The sequence below is a fragment of the Panicum virgatum genome, chromosome 7N (assembly GCF_016808335.1).
Source record: "Panicum virgatum strain AP13 chromosome 7N, P.virgatum_v5, whole genome shotgun sequence".
NCBI lineage: Eukaryota > Viridiplantae > Streptophyta > Magnoliopsida > Poales > Poaceae > Panicum > Panicum virgatum.
Genome location: NC_053151.1, coordinates 42,085,082 through 42,102,465, shown reverse-complemented (window position 1 = coordinate 42,102,465; position 17,384 = coordinate 42,085,082). Strand labels below are relative to the sequence as shown.

At 47.4% G+C, this 17,384-nt stretch overlaps 1 protein-coding gene across 1 annotated transcript; it reads right to left on the bottom strand.

The window, feature by feature from the left end:
- Positions 1 to 1,309: 1,309 nt before the first annotated feature.
- LOC120680721 lies at positions 1,310 to 10,040 on the bottom strand. The gene is made up of 3 exons (XM_039962246.1): positions 9,208 to 10,040; positions 8,842 to 9,055; positions 1,310 to 2,026 (listed from the first exon to the last, which is right to left on the bottom strand). Exons 1-3 carry the CDS (start codon positions 9,706 to 9,708, stop codon positions 1,500 to 1,502), a joined length of 1,242 nt encoding a protein of 413 aa, XP_039818180.1. The 5' UTR covers positions 9,709 to 10,040; the 3' UTR covers positions 1,310 to 1,499.
- Between the last annotated feature and the right edge of the window lie 7,344 nt (positions 10,041 to 17,384).

Here is a 17,384-nt window from a genome sequence, read left to right as displayed (position 1 = left end):
CATCATTTTTCGGTAAAAAGCACCGAAAAAACCGGCGAGATGCACCGAAAAAACCGGCCGGTATACCGAAATTTCGGAATTTTGAATTTGAAAACTCTTTCCGATCGAAATTACCGGAAAACCGTGAAATTTCGGCCGGTATACCGTTTTCGGTGGTCACCGAAATTTTTTTCAAAAACGAAAACGTAAACCCTGCTCGGCTCTCGATCCCCCAACGCAACGTCCACCAGGCAAGGTCCCGTCCGGCTGAGGCGACGGCATCCGGTCGGACCCCGACGCCGCGTCGCCGGCGGGTGACGAGGAGGGCGGCCGTCGACGGGGCCGTGGTGGAGAGCTCGGTGCTGGCCCGTGATGGAGAGCTCGGTGCTGGCCGGCGGCGACATCCGACCGGACCGCGACCCCGCGTCATCAGGGGGGGGACGCTGCTACAGAGGCGTCGCCGGCGCGAGGGCGGGAGCCCGGTGCTGGTTTTGGGGGGGCGCGGCTACTGCAGGGGCTCGTCCGGCGGCGTTGGGAGCGAGGCCGCTCGCTGATGCCCCGCCCGCGGCTGGCGGCCGCTGCCGCCTCCCCGCCCGGTCGCCTTCCCTCTGCTGCTAATGCTATCAGGGCAAAACTGAGCCGAGCTGGCGCAGCAGCCGAGCGGGCCTACAGCTGCGCAATGCGGGAGGCGAGCCGAGGAGAATCGGAGCGAGCGCTTGGACCTTCGGATGCGTAGGGGCGCACGGAGGCGCGCATGCGCCCCATTTTTTCCCCCACAAAGCTGGTGCTTGGTCTTGGTCTGGTAGGTTGTGCGTGCGGGCCACGTGCGTCAGTCAAACCAAAGCAGCCAGAGTCCCAGACGCTTGCTACCTCGGGAGGGGCCCGGATGGGGAAATATCAAGGGATATTTGAAGGTTTATTTTTGCAAGCCAGTCAGCCAAAAGTACCTAAAGTTTGTTTCAGGAAGGAAAGGACGTGCAAAGTGTTTTCATCCTCGTTTCAGTTCCAGGTCTTACTGTTAAATCCCAAATTTACAGTCCGGTTGAAGCAAGAGCATCTCCAACAACACCTCTTAAATTAAACCCTCTAAATATTAAATAGAGGTTGCCTCTATTTTTTAGAAATTTTTAAATTTGATTCAACTCCAGCAATAATCCTCCATTCTAATATATAATAGAGAGCTCCTCTAGAGATCTCATAGAAATAGAGAGTGGAGGAGTAAATTTGAAGACCTCAAATAGGGGGCCAAATAGAAGGTCCATTGGAGTGCATCTTTTGAGCTTAGCTCTCTAAATTTGAGATAAAAAATTGTTTAGACGATGTGCTCGAGTTGCTCTAATTAAATTTTTTTTCCTTCTTTTCTTACTAGTTTCATTTCATACTTTCATACGTTCGAATTTACAGTTGAGCTTTGTTGGCAGAGCAAAACACCGATCCCCAATCGGGTAAGGAATCATGCGGGGATCCCCAACACGTTTCCTATCCAAGTACGGTTTCATCCATGCCGCAGCGTTGCTCGGTCAGCAGAGATCAGCGACCAACTCCTCCACCAGGGACCAGAAGATGCCGCCCTCCACGTCGCAGCCCAGCGGCTCCCGCTCGTCCTCCCCGAAGCGCCTCCACCGCTCGAGCCGCTCGATCTCCTCCACCTCCGCCTTCCCGTCCGGCCCCGGCGCGCGATGCCGCCCGTCCAGCCACGCCCTGGCGGTCTCCAGCAACGACCTCTCCACCTCCTCTGGTGGGTCGTCCGGCCTCCCGCCGTGGCACGGCGACGACGACAGGCCCTCGCGAAAGAAATCCTGGAGGAGCTTCTTGAAGCAGTGGGCGGCGCGCGGCGAGCCCGCTTCGCCTTCGTGGAGGCTCAGTGGCGGGTCCTGCTCCGGTGTGTGCCCTACTCCATCGTATTCTTCGGTTGGGTCCAGCTCCTCGACGTGGCAGCAGCTTGCTGTGTCCTCGGCGGTCGTGGTGGCGTCGTCCAAGTCCGACGTGTCCAAGTCTGCCAGCTGCTCGAATCGCTGGACTCTCTGAAGCAGCTGCTGGCTTGCTCCTGTAGCAAGAGAATTTTTTTAGACGTCAGCTCGTTAGGGTGAGGCGATTAATGGTGAAAACGGCGAATCAATCATATCCTTCTACTAAAGCACGAAAAAACTTTGCTGTGTCCACCCAAAAATTTGCCCCCAACAGAGATGTCCAACCTTTATCCACCCATGCAAATGTACCCAAAAAAAAGCAACAACATCAAAATCTAAAGCTACCATTCTATCTCAGAGGCTTCAACACGAATCGACTCTCCAGAATCGCCGTATCATCCCAGCCTCAACACACTCCACCGCGCCCCCACCTCCCTCTCCCGCGGCGCCCTGGGTTCGAATCCCAGGCTCCTCTCTTTTCTCTTTTTTCCTCCCTCTCCACTTTTTTCTCCCCCAAATCATGCACCATGAGCCCTGAAATAATGTGCAGCATATAGAAGCTTCTGGCGAGAACGCCTAGGCCTCACTTTGGATCCCAACGCCGGCTGCCTTCATGACACGGTGCACGCCACCATCGCCAGCCACCGTGGCTCCCACGGGCCACGCACGGGTCGCCGCATCGCCCCTCTCGCCGTGGCCCTCGTGCGCCACGCTCAGGGGCGTCCGCGTGGGCTGCGCCGCTGGGACACCCGCAGCGCCCCGCCGTCATCCCTTCCGCGGGTCGCCCACCAGGGGCAGCAGGAAGGGAGGGAGAGAGAGAGAGGGGGGGAATTGAGGGAGAGAGGGGCAGCAGGGAGCGCCGTCCCCCACGAGGGGCAGCACGCAGCAGGGAGGGAGATAGGAGAATTGAGGAAGAAAGATGGCCAGCAGGGAGCGCCCACCAAAGGCAGCACGAAGCAGGGAGGGAGAGACAGAGAGGGGCGGGTGAGCAGTAGGGTGGGGAGAGAGAAATTGAGGGAGCAAAAGGATTGGGGAAGAGCCGAATAGAGCTCGTGGAAGGCCAAGGGAGAAAGAGAAGGCGGGGGATGCGATGTTGTTGTGGCTGTCAGCAAATGAGTGGATGAGAGGGCATCTGTGCCTAGAGCTTCGATTAATTCTTTTTACTCCCTCCCTTCTAAATTATAAGTCATTTCAAAAATCTTGGAGAGTTAAACTATTGTAAAGTTTGACCAAAATTATAGAGAGAAATATAAATATTTATGAAGTCAAACATATATACTATGAAAATATAGCTAACAAAGAGTGTAATGATATTTAATTGGTATCATAAATATTATTATCTTGTTACATATATTTAGTCAAATTTAAAAAAATTGTCTCTTCAAAATTCTTGAAATGACTTATAGTTTAGAATAGAAGGAGTATTTTTTTTCCGTAGCGGTGGGCAGCTCCAACGAATATCTGTGAGGTGGGAACACTTGAGAAGTGGATCCCACGTGAAATGATGATCTCCAATAACAACAGTTTTTTTGATAAAATTTAAACCCTACAACTATGGTCTTTCTAGGACAGAGCGAGTATGTATTTCGTGTCAAGATTTCTCATGCTGATTTTCTATTTTCTTACTAGCTAGGATCAAGGTTGATTCTACAACATCAGCTATAAAGTCAGTATTTTGGCACGAGATCAACAGAAAGATGTGGTAAGCTTTCTATTTTTTTAAAAAAATTTATGTGTAGCGTTAGCACGGGTTGATGTACAACTTCGTGTCTGCTTATATGCGTAGTGAATGTTTTATTGTTTTATAATGAAAAGAAAATATAATGTTTTTATGAGGGGAAAAGAATAAAGGTAGAGTAAAGAGGGGCAAAATTAATTAGCCTGTATTTCTTTGCTTATCCTTGGCGTTACCACGGGTGCACTTACTAGTGAGTTGTAGGCCTGCTAATGGGTTGGGTTGAAATGTGTTTTATGGGGTGGGTTTTGAAATGGGGTGTGTTTGATGAGTTAAAATGGGTTGTATTTAGTTAATGGGGTGGGTCGGGCGGGTTCTATATAAATACGGATTGAGCGGGTTGGGGTGGGTTGAAATTGATACTTTTTACAAAATAGTATAACTATATATAAATGTGGGTCCCACATGAGAGATGGACTCTGAAATTAAAACCACGTGTTTATATCAGAAAATTTTATCGAAATTGATTGAATTTTGTTGGAGATGACTCAGTATGACTGGCAGCTATTTTGTGCAAAGCAGTGTGGCTAGAACTATCTGTGGGCCCCACATGAAGAGCCGGACCCTAGAATTAAAACATCGCGTTCACACTATAAAATTTTATCGAAATTGACTGAAATTTGTTGGAGATGACTCAGTACGACTGGCAGCTACTCTGTGCAAAGCAGCGTGGCTAGAAGTACACGTGGGCTCCACATCAAGAGCCGGACCCTAGAATTAAAATCTCGCGTTCACACTATAAAATTTTATCGAAATTGACTGAAATTTTTAGAGATGGGTCAATATTACTAACAGATACTCTGTGCAAAGTAGTGTGACTAGACATATGTGGTCCCCATATTAAGTGTAGAACCACTAAATTCCTCTGCATAGTAGAACTCATGGGTTTTTATGGGTTACTCGTTTATAATGGGGCGGGTTGGTTAGAGTTGAGAAATTAAATAATTGGGTTGGGTGGGGTTGGGTATCTAAATATGTTAATTTTGGGTGGGGTTGGGTATGGTGCGGGTTACAATCCATTAGCAGGGCTAGTGAGTTGGAAGAAGAAGAAAAAAAAGGTTGGTTAGCTAGTGCTAAAATCACGGGCTCTTGAAACTAGGCCTCGTGATCGTACGAGCGAACGATCCTACAACAAATGTTGGCGAATGATATGTTTCTTTGTGAAAGAAACCAAGCTCTAGTGATGATTAGTGGCAGCTGCGTACCGATATGGCATATCATGAGCCTGGAAGTCGCACCAAGACGCAAGATCACTGCTAGAAAAAAAGTCATTCGTCCACCTCCAATTAGTACCGGTTGCTTTAAACTCGCTACTAATGTCAATTTAGTACCGGTTCTATAACACAGTGTCTTCCGGAGCCATTTAGTACTGGGCCATAACACCACCCCGTACTAAATGCTATCATTTAGTACCGGTTGGTGTTATGATCCGGTATTAAATGGCTCCCGGGGCCTCCCAACCATTTAGTACCGGGCTGTAACACCACCCGGTACTAAATGCCACCATTTTTATGGTCCGATACTAAATGGTTATGGTCCGGTACTAAATGGTTCGTCCGGGGTGGTGTTACGGCCCGGTACTAAATGGTTATGGTCCGGTACTAAATGGTTCGTCCTGGTTACATCAAAAGGATAGCATCTTCTATCCACTCACATGTGTTGTGTGGGTGGGATGGTAGAGCAGACTACACGCGAGGCCACAGATCACAAGTTCGAACCCCGGTGCACGCACAGTTATCTCGATGTATTTTTTCTAAAGATTGGTACATTTAGTACCGGATGCTGCGACCGGTACTAAATAGTTGTCCATTTAGTACCGGCCAGCCGGTACCGGCTGCCCAGCCCGTACTAACGGCGCCATGCGCCCGGTACTCATGGAACTTTTTCTTGTAGTGGATATTGGCTGTGGGCCTTGTGGCCCATCACCTCTAGGCCCTGTCGGTTCAGTTTGGCTGCCCAAGAGAACTTTTAGCTCTTCTCTAGCTCTGTCTCTCTCCCCCCAAGAAAGATAATTTTAGCTCGGTAACCAAATTATAAATTATCAAATTAAACAAATCCTAGGCACTGGCCAACTCTCAATTCTCATCATGAATTCATGATGAACGCACGCACAAGATTCCCAACAGCTGAAACCCAACTTAAACAAATGCTAAATTCATGCACCTTTCCTGGTGTTCTACCGCACACGCGTATCATTCAGCTGCGTATCCAAGGAAGCCCAATCATATACAGGAGAAGGCTCGTACTGACAGGTATGATACGAACTTTCTCTTTCAAAAAGGTAGGATGCGTACCTGACAACACCGTGGGATGTCAGCGCAGTTTGTCTCTTTTTCAGCGTCTGTGAAGTATATTATTAGGTACAAATACTACGTATTTTACACCTCCATAACACGCGCCATCTTCTGTATGTATATTTTTGTGGATCTAAAGTCCAACAGGCAACCAGTGGCCCTTACGTTGATTATACATCTATATATATAACCTATATAGATGAAACCCACTAAGGTTCATTTACTCCTATTTCTCTACGACCACATTAAGCTACTTCACTTCTATTTTCATTACTGTCATATCATCGGTATCTCTAAAATCCATTCGTCTATGTATCATCTCCTCATCCTCCACTAGCATCAATCATAATGATCATAAATCAAATGCCACTACTTATGGCTTTTCAACTCATCATCTGACTTTTTTGCTCCCTTCATGTCATCCATGTATCATCCCCTCATCCTCCACTAGCATCGATCATAATAATTCATAAATCGAGCGCAACTACTTATGGCTTTTCAGCTCATCATCCGACTTCCTGTCGTCCATGCATCGTCCCCTCATCCTCCACTAGCATCAACCATACAACAATAACAACATAGCCTTTTTTCCCAAGCAAGTTGGGGTAGGCTAGAGATGGAACCCGAAAGAAATAAGTTCAAGGTTCATGCACATTGATAGCTAGTCTCCAAGCGCTCATATCCAAAGCTATCTCTTTAGAGATATTGCAATCCTTAAGGTCTCTCTTAACCGACTCATCCCACGTCAGTTTAGGTCTACCTCTACCCCTCTTTACATTATCGACCCGCTCAAGAACCCCATTACGCACCGGTGCCTTATGAGGCCTTCGTTGGACATGTCCAAACCATCTCAGCCGATGCTGGGTAAGTTTCTCCTCAATTGGTGCCACTCCGACCCTACCCCGAATAACTTCGTTCCGGACTCTATCCCTCCTTGTGTGCCCGCAAAACCACCGCAACATCCGCATCTCTGCTACACTCAGTTGCTGGACATGTCGCCTTTTTGTAGGCCAATATTCAGCACCGTATAGCATCGCCGGACGAATTGTTGTCCTATAGAATTTGCCTTTTAGCTTTTGTGGCACCCTCTTGTCACAAAGGATGCCAGAAGCTTGTCGCCATTTCAACCAGTCAGCTGAAATTCTATGTCTAACATCTTCATCAATGTCTGATCATAAATCGAGTGCAACTACTGATGGCTTTTCAGCTCATCGTCTGACTTCTCTGCTCCCTTCCTGCAACTATAAAAGACATCCAACCTCTCATAGTTTATAAAAAAAACCTCTCTCAAAATTCGCAGCAACCCATGGAGAATCATCTAGTTTTGAAGTTTGGCCCTTATGTTGATTAGTTGATTATATTTTTAATATTAAGTGATTATTCTGTCCTATTATCCCTTTCCCTTTGCACTTTACATATTGGACTGGACCAGAATATCATGCGTCGTGTACCTCTGGCCGCATAGCTTTTGCCTTCTGGGAATCAGGTTTTCATGTTTGTTTAATCTGATAGTATACTAGTTGCACACAGCATATACAAACTCCCACGCCACCATTATTCTCCGAGCCCCAATTATACGTTCCGCTTGGCTATCAACGTCTCGCGTTCTCTTCCTTCCGTTTTGTTCACCACCTGCTCGCCGCACTGTTCTCCAACGGCTCTCGCCCATGCGCGATCTCCTTGGGCAGATAAGGAAGCTAGCCTCGCGATAGCAACGGGCTACCAGCATGGTCGATCCTAAACCCTAGTACGCCAACGGATCGTGCGCGTCAGGTTACACGCGTGCGTTCTCTGTTCCAACGGCCCAGATTGCTCGACGACTGTCACGGGTGAAACGGTGAAAGCAGCCTGACATTAACAGTCTAGCATTAGCACAAGACGAGACAACGGCCTGTTTGGTTCGCGCGTTAGGATTCTAGCGTGATTCTTTTAGTCTCCGCATGAAAGACCAAATGAAGTCTATTTGTAAAAATATTTTAAGGATTGGTGTAATTTTTTGCGACGAATCTAATGACGACAATTAATCAATGATTTGCTACATTGATGCTACAGTAAGCATACTTTAATTGCACAGTCAAAGATCTCATTAGATTCTTTAGGATCACTAGCTCACTAACACAGGAATTCTGGAGTTAGTTTATAAACCGGCATTTGACACCGTAAGCACTGTGCCGACGAGCTGTGTGGGCAACTGCTGCTGTCACAGCTCTCCTACACCTGCAGTACGAAGTACGGACTCTGGCAGGAAAAAAAAGGTTCTGCTACCAACATGACCAGCAGTCTGACCAGAGCAGTACGAAGTACGGACTCTGGGCATGTGGGCGTTGTTTATTTTTCCCACGCTACTCCATTCTAAAAAAATTTATATGTATAGGTATATTAAATAAAGTCTATTTGCAAAAAATTTTAGGAATGGGTGTAATTTTTCGCGATGAAATCTATTTGTAAATTTTTTTCAGGGATGTGTGTAATTTTTCGCGATGAATCTAATGACGGTAATTAATCGATGATTTGCTATAGTAATGCTACAATAACCATTCTCTAATCGCGCGATCAAAGACCTCTATAGATTTTTCAGGGTCACTAGCGCGAGGGTTCTGAAGTTGGTTTTGTAAACTGATTTTATTTGACACCATAATTAGCGGTCAAACTGTCACTATTCACTAACACAACCTAAACCAAACAACCCAAGTGTGCGCTTTGTACCGGCTTCTCGGGCTACTCAGGGACAGTTTGTACCGTGTACGTGTACTACCAGATTTTTTTACAGACACTTGTACGTGAGCGATTCAAAAAGGAAGAAACGGATGCTGTATGCAGATGAAACAGACACAACTTGCATACTCAGTTGCATGGCGCTAACGGGAACTGGGTCAACTGAGTTCAGTTGGAAATTGAGCCAAACGGAAAGCAGAGGGCTTACTTCGGATGTAGGCCAGGCTTCGCTCGAACGTCGGTGAGGCGCCGTCGCCGTCCTCGCTGTGGCCGCTGCCGCCGCCGTGGTCGTTGCAGTCGTCGTCGTGGCCGTCATCTCCGTCCTGGCTGAGGAAATCCATCACCGAGACGGGGCTCAGCCGCTGCTCCCGCTCCCGCGCCTCGTCCAAGCGACTAGCTGTCTCGCACTCGCATCCCACAACCTTCATCATCGATCACAGAATCGCTGCGGTCAATCGGATATGGAATTTGCTAGCTACTGTATGATCAAGAACAGAAAACGCTCGTGAGGAGGAACAACGAATTGAGTAGAATTAATAATTTTTCAAGAAAAGGAAGGATCATCAGTTCCTACCATTTTTTCATGGCTCAGACGGCCGACGCTCAGATGACCTGCACCGTCGCCACCGCCCTGCCGTCCCTCCCAGCTCATGCGACGCGGGGACATCGCCGGCGACGACGCGTCCCTCCTTCCGCTGCTCGCGGCCGTGGCGGAGCAGCTGGCCGCCGGCCTGTCCGTCTCCTCCGCCTCCCCCCTCCGCTTCCTGTTCCAGAACCCAACCCGCAGCCGCCTCGAGAGGCTCGTGGTCCTGGGGAGCGCGGCGGCGGCCGCCGCCGCCTCTCGCCCCGCCGGCGCGCGGGACAGCGCCAGCGCGGCCCTCACCGCGGCCGAGAACCTGGCGATGACGTCCCCGTTCCTCCGCCTGCCGCTGGCGCTCCGGAGGTCGGCGGCCAGGTGCCGCGGGTAGCAGCCGAAGCCGTCGCGGGAGAGCTCCGCGCTGGACTCCAGCTCCAGCCACTCCTTGAGCATCAGCGCCTGCGGCATCGGCCTCCCCTCCAGCTCCGTGCCGCCCATGGAGGGCAGCGTTTTTTTTTTTGCACGGCCACGCCAACAGAAACTGCGCCGCGATTGCTCCGACCTCCGAAGGAATAATTTGATCTTGCGCGTGGAGAGACGGAGGAGGTCGATGTGACCTGCGTCCTTGTCCTTGGGAGGTTGAGCGAGCAGAGACGACGAAGGCGAAACCGCCAGGGCTCGGCCTCGGCTGCCGCCTGCTAATGTATCGGATGGGGTTAGGACACGAGGCGAGGCGACCGAACTTGCGTGCGCTGAGAGGGGACTCCGGACTTCCGGAGTAAAATTTTGAGCTGGAGCTTGGAAGCAGGAGCTCAGCGCAGCGGCGTCAGGAGGCGCAGAGGATGTCTGCGCTTTTGTGTTCCGCCGGCCGCGGTTAAACAGCCGCCACGCACGTTGTGGATGCTGGTAGAGGCCTTCGGATTTCGGAGGGTGTGGCTACAGATGAGCAGTCGGCAGTGTGCTGCATCGGATGCTCGTATCGTTTTCAGGCCGGATTTGTCGTGCTCGGCTGGGTTCAAGAGCTCGTGCATGCGAATGCGATAAAACAAGAATGACCGTCCTCATCCGGCACATACTGTCGGTCGAGCGTACACTAATTCTGCCGGATTGTCAGATTGTTTATTACCGATCTCCGTTTTCAAATACTTGTCATTTTAATTTCTTTTCTTATTTCAAAACACATGAGTACATGATTTTTCAAGCTTATCGAAGTATATTTTTCAGTTTTGCCCTTGTGCACATACTATTGAAATGTTTTGAATCACGTAAAGCTAACTTTATAAGAGCAAAGCTAATGGTTACATCAGAGGCCAGGTCACGCATAAAGCAGGGAATGGTAGTGGCGGACCCCACATATCAATCAATACTCTGCAGACTCTAGCAGCTAAGTGGATTCTGGAGAGCAGAGCAGCAACATCAAGCTTGAAGAGAAGCACAAACCTTTGAATAATGCACGTCGCCTGTTGCAGCCGGCGTGGAGCGAAACACCATCTTCATTCTCTCTCCTATTTTCTCCCTCTCCCACATCGGATACAGGCTGACGTGTACCTCCATTTCGTCCACCTCGTTAGCTTCAAATCTGAAAAGTTACCATCATTATACTTGCTCTAAGGTGTTTTTTGGTTGTTTCATCTTAAAAAGGTGGATTGCCTTGGAAACCGCGTATTGGTAAAATTGACAAGTATTTAAAAATAGGAGTTCGTACAATTTACAAAGAGTCATCACAATTTTACTGCTGCAAATTTACGGCAAATCTGAACTAGAGGGTACTCCCTCCGTATCCTAAATAGAAGTCGTTCTGGCCGCGTGCAGATGCGGGTGAGATTTGGACGCCTTTGCCCCTGCTGCCATTCGGTGCTGGCCACCCGTTGCACGGGTTGGTCATCAAAGAATTAATTACTGCAGCGCTTCGTTTCACTCACCATCGAACCATCGCGGACTCCTCGACTGAAGAGATCACGCGCACGCGCACGACTACTTCATCTCAGCTCACGCGCACGCCAACTTCGTTTCGTCGCTATGGAGACCGGCAACGCTCGGGTGCTGGTCCCCGCGGACGGCGTCGGGTCGGAGTCGGAGGCGCTCGCCGCAGAGGACATCGGGCCGGAGTCGAAGGAGGTCGCTGTGGAGGACGTCGTCGACCCGCTACTGTCCGTGGACGACTCCGAGCCGATGGTGCTCGCCGCAGACGGCATGGTGCCGGATTCGCAGGAGGTCGCCGCGGAGGACGTCGTCGACCCGCTGCTGTCCGTGGACGACTCCGACCCGATGGTGGTCGCCACGGACGGCATGGTGCCGGATTCGCAGGAGGTCGCCGCGGACGGCGTGGTGCCGGACACGCATGAGGTCGCCGCGGACGGTGTGGCGCTGGACTCGCAGGAGGTCGCCGCGGACGGCGTGGCGCTGGACTCGTAGGAGCCGGACGAGGGCATCACGCCAGAATTGCTGGGGCTCTCGTCGGACTCCATGGAGGTGGTGCCAGATTCCTTGCCGCCGGGGGCGTTTGTATGCGGTCGCTGTGGTCTCATTCATGAGGATCGCGAAGCATGGAACCGTGCACACTCGCGGTTCTATCCGTGCCCTAGCTGTGGTCTCGTCCACGCGGACTACTCCATCGACGCCATGCTCGGCCGCCTCAAGTGGACTGCGAGATTTTCATGGAGCAGTACAAGGGCTTGCTGCCGAACGACGCCAATATGCATCGGTAAGCATGTTCTAGATAAATAATGCTAAATTGTTACAAGAGTGCCTACTAATTATAGCATCAATCAAATTGTTTCAGGCAGCAAAGAACGACTACTCCTCAGCAAGACTAGCCTCGGCTTCATGTAGCACTGATGGATCACAAGGGATACAAGATGGAAGCCGATCTTCTCGCTCTAGAGGTTCTTTTTCATATGAAGAATCTGAAACTTGTTGCAACCTTTCACTTTCATTGCTTCCATGAAAACACCTTGTAGTGTTAGAAACATCCGATTTGCAAGGTGTGGCGAGTACTCCATAAAAGCCTACAAAACAATTGTGCAACAAATGAATGAATGAGAAAATTTGTTGTTAAAAAAAAAACATTGAAACATGTGCGACCAATTTGAATTGCTTCCATGAATTGCAAATTACCTCTTTGACGGTTGGAACTAGAGCCTCAACAGATTTTGCATCCTTCTTATATTGAATTGCTTGTATTGCTCAAAAGAAACCCAAGTCAAGAATGTTGAAATCCATAGAGTTTGGTGGTTGACAAAGTAGGCGAACATCAAATCCTCCTAGCTTAGCGGCCGCACAAAATTCCAGATCATCCACTTTCCGGGTCATGCACAACTGTGTCCTAAAGTCTTCTATTTAAGATAAGGAGGGAGTATAAACGAGTCGCGTCGACCACGCTTCAGGCTATTGCTGAGGAGCACGAATCCACCGAGCCTCGATGTCTACCCAATACACGAATTGGCTCGATCTCCGCTCATTCGAACTGGATTTGAACTGGCGGTGGCAAGCTCACTGCTCGCAGTGTCGCACCCCGTTTCGGACGCAAAGCGCCAGGTGGAGCTGCGTGCCGGGGCAGGATTGGCTCATGTGCCGGCCGACTAGTTTTAGCAGCAGCAGCAGCACGCACGGCTCCCCCATCGAGTGCGGCGCCCGGGGTTCAAACATCGTGGACCCGCCCGCCCGCGGCTCCGCTCTTCCCCTACCTTGGCTACGCGGCCGCCGGTGCCTGGCCGATCGGGGTGGGTCGCGTGCTGGCGAAGCAGCGCGCGGGCGCAGCATGGAGATCCGCGACCTCGCGAATGCAGAGGCGAGGCGGCAGGGGAAGAAACGTACGAAGAGGTCGTCGGGGCGCGGTGGTGCCGGGGTGGGTGGGCGTGCGCGCGCGAGGCCGCGACCGGGGCACCCCGCACCCGGCCAGCGGCCCTGGCAGCGTGTAGCTTCCGAGGCGCGCTTTTGGCCCGGTCCGGTGCGTTGCCGTTGCCGCCGATGAGGAGGCCTCAAATGATTGGGCAGTGAACCGGCGCTTCACTGGATTCCAGCGTCAGCAGGTCTGGGCCGGTGTTCGCTTGCGGTGGGTTGGGCGTTGAGCCTGGCCTGGCCTGGCCTCCTCCTCTTGTACAGCCTGACAGGTAGTGTTATTCTACACGTATACCGAAGACGGAGTGGCGACAAAGTCCGTCGTTACGATTCGGTGGCAGCAGCTTGTATTTTGTGGCACCATTAGTTACATTATCTTCAGAATGACCCTGTTTTTTTTAGAAGACAGATTGCCCGTTTGAGTGTTTGGTTGATGCAGAAGACAAATGCAGGAACTGATTGGCACCTGAAGTTGCGGAGAGTGTTCAGATACTGAAGCTCACTGAATATTCAGAAGATGCAGCAAGCAGCACAGTCCGTATCCTATCTGTTGCATAAGTGGTTCTGAACTGTGGTGAAAGTAAAGCGACACCTGCAGTCCGCACAGTCGGGTGTCTGACCAAGGTGCCAAAGATCGCTTTTGCACGTAGGACTGTTTTTCTCCAGGAAGCGTCTTTCTGAAGTACTACAAAGTCGGGACCGGCGGACAGTACTACAAAGTCAGGTGGTCAATATCGCTTTGGGCCTCTATATATGTGATCGCTTTTGCTGACTTAGTATATTAGCAGTACATACTACAAAAAAAAAAAAGGGAAGCCATCAGGAAATAGCTGCACTGAAGAAACTTATGTTTCTGAGTTGTCGTTATTTTACATCAAGCAAGGGTTATTATTGTGTTCAATATGGCTGTCCACTTAGCAAATTCTAATAGTGCATTTTGATCTGATGTTCTTCAGAAAGAAAATTAGGTTGGATTTTGTGTATTGATATTATTTCTCTTGACAATGTTCGCCAAATGGATCTGATTTTATTCACTCCCACATGGGCTAAATAGAATTAATACAAAAATAGAGCTTACAACTAATAATTATAATCATCTATTTCAAGCTCTCATTCATCTATTAAATATTTTAGCACATACTAAAAAATATATATTTATTATTATCTAGTTGCAATATATTTTATCATCACACCTCTCCATGTGTGTTTGATATATATTTTATTGAACCATTTGTTTGTGAATTGGTATTATCTTTTCCATCGTTCATGAATACATAGCGACACAAATCATGGGTGGTACTTTTATACAAACAATAACATAAATAATATATTAATAATGATAGAAATAGTAATTTAGATTTTATATTGGTGCACTATAATATTTTTTATAATTATATACTTTAGATTCAGATTTAGGTAATTACTTTAACTTTTATAATGACATAATTGGATAATTTATATGCAAATTTAGGGGATTATATTGCATTATTTTCATAATGGCATTGGTGGGTAATTTACACAAAGATTTGGGGGGTCACTTTTGATTTTTCTATATTGGCAGAGGTGTGTAATTTAGATACATGTTTAGGGGGTTACTTTAGTCTATTTTTATAATGGCAGAGGTGAGTAATTTATTAGGAAAGATAACATATCCAATGACTATTATAATTGGAGTTGTCGGATTGATGGCTCGATGTTTCTGATTTTTATGAGAATTTCTATGATTTCTCTATTTTCTAGAATGTCTATATAGGATCCTAAGTGGCTTCACGTGAGGTTTTTAAAAAAAGCCTCGTAATAGTAAGATACAAGATCATGAAATAAGTCAAAATCTTTTTTACTGACTCAGGAAATAATTGAATATATAGGTGCAATAAACGGTGCTACTTAATAGGAAAAACATTCTACCGAGCAATTTTTCATACTACAAATAAATGCAACAGTACAAATGCGGTGAAAGCTCAGCAGAACTGTACAAAAGTTGTCCATTCTGTAAAAAATCTTATCTCCGTTGGGAGAATCGCAGGCGGCTGATAACTAACAAAAGGATGGTTTTAATGGTTTGTTTGTCAAAATGTGCTGGCAGATTATTAAGGAAGATTTCTACAAACTTTGTGAAGTTTTCTTCAATCTTGAAGTTAATCTGGAAAGTATAAACAACTCCTTCATTACACTTGTGGCCAAAATCAATAACCCTGAGTCTGTGAATGACTATAGGCCCATCTCTCTTCTTAATATGGATATCAAACTTTTGACAAAGCTTCTGGCTGATAGACTGCAATTGGTGATCCTCAAGTTGTTGCATGCAAACCAGTATGGTTTCATTCGTTCAAGAACCATCCAAGATTGTCTTGCATTGAGTTTTGAATTTATTCATCAATGCCATCAATCAAAAAAAGAAATAATCATTCTCAAGCTAGATTTTGCTAAAGCTTTTGATACTATAGAACATAAAGATATTTTGAGGATGATGCAGCAATTTGGTTTTCCTGATCTATGGGTGCAATGGATTAAAATGATCCTAAACTCTGGTTCTCCTTCCATTATTCTTAATGGAGTTCCAGGTAGGCAATTCAAATGCAAGCGTGGAGTCAGGCAGGGTGATCCTCTATTACCTTTGCTCTTTGTGCTGGATGCTGAGTTGCTACAATTTGTGGTTAATGATGCTTTGATTAAGGGACATCTCAAATTGCCTATTGCACAACCATCTAGTGACTTCCCCATAGTCCAGTATGCTGATGATACCCTTCTTATTATGGAGCCAGATGTAAACCAGCTTGTTCATCTGAAAGGGTTATTGGATATATTTGCCCTTTCCATAGGCTTAACTGTCAACTATAGTAATTCGAGCATGTACCCAATAAATGTACATCCTGATAGGCTTGATGTTCTGGCTACTGCTTTTGGCTGCTCCACAGGATCCATGCCTTTTACTTATTTGGGCCTTCCAATGGGCACCACAAAGCCAAAAATGGAAGACCTGACACCCCTAATGGATAGAATTGAAAGAAGACTCAATGCTTGCTCTAGTATGTTATCCTACTCAGGTGGACTGGAGATGATCAACTCAGCTATAACCCCAATAACCACCTACACCATGTGTACCATCAAACTCCTAGCTGGAGTCATTGAAAACATTGACAGGATTCGAAAGCAATGTTTATGGAGGGGAAATGATAGAACTAAAAAAGGTGGTTGTCTTGCAGCTTGGCCCATGGTTATGAAGCCAAAATTGAAAGGTGGGCTGGGTGTCATTAATCTCAAACTGCAAAATGATGCCCTCCTGCTAAAACAGTTGCACAAGTTTTATAGCAAAAGAGATATTCCTTGGGTGCAGCTAGTTTGGTCAAAATATTATGCAAATGGCAAAGTTCCACATGGTACTAAGGAGCTTGGTTCTTTTTGGTGGAAAGAACTGCTGAGACTTTCTGTGTTTTATAGAGGTATAGCTAGATGTTAAATTGGTGATGGAGCTTCAGTCCTTTTCTGGGAGGATCTCTGGTCTTCTGAAGTCCTAGCTCTCAAATATCCCTGTCTTTTCAGCTTTGTTAGAAACACAAGCCTATCTGTGAAGAATGTCATGGACACAGAGGACCTCGACACACTCTTCACTCTGCCTCTCTAAGAATAGGCTTTCAATGAGCTTCAGGTCCTGCAACTGGAACTCCACTCAGTCCCCTATGATGATGCACAGATAGACAGCTGGGTGTTCATTTGGGGCTCTAGTATTTATTCATCCCAGAAGTTCTATGCTCTCTCCTTTAAAAGCATGGCTACCTCTCCTTGTTTTACTTGGCTTTGGAAGTCCAAGTGCATCCCCAGAATCAAATTTTTTGGTTGGTTGATCCTTGTGGATAGGTTGAATACAAGAAGTATGTTAAAACGACGAAATTTTCATCTTGATCAAGGCTACAACTGTGTCATGTGTAATCTTAGTGTGGAGGAGGATCTGAATCATCTCTTTTTTTACTGCCCTTTTGCTCAAGACTGCTGGCAAACTCTGCATATACATTGGGCTAACAGTCAAAATGTTCATTTGAGGATCATTTTAGGCAGAATCAATAATTCTCTCTTGCTCGTTATGGAGATCTTTCTGGTAGCTACATGGGAAATTTGGAAGCTGAGAAATGATAGAATCTTCAACCAAGGCTCGGTTAGCAGAAACAAATGGCTATTCAATTTCAAGACGCAGGTGCACCTTCATCTCTTAAGAGTGAAGGACTCTTTACACCCTCAGATTGTTCAATGGCTAGAGACCATTACTTAGTTCTTGTATTTTTTCTCTCTTTTCTACCGTCTTATGTACCTCTGTAAGTATCTGCTCTTTGTACATT

What these genes read in the sequence shown, in the direction of transcription:
- LOC120680721 (XM_039962246.1), bottom strand. Translation starts at nt 9,708, where the DNA reads ATGGGCGGCACGGAGCTGGAGGGGAGGCCGATGCCGCAGGCGCTGATG. An exon ending in GTCTGAGCCATGAAAAAATG is followed by an intron (nt 9,056 to 9,207) that starts GTAGGAACTGAT and finishes TCGATGATGAAG; the next exon opens with GTTGTGGGATGCGAGTGCGA. An exon ending in AAGCCTGGCCTACATCCGAA is followed by an intron (nt 2,027 to 8,841) that starts GTAAGCCCTCTG and finishes CTCTTGCTACAG; the next exon opens with GAGCAAGCCAGCAGCTGCTT.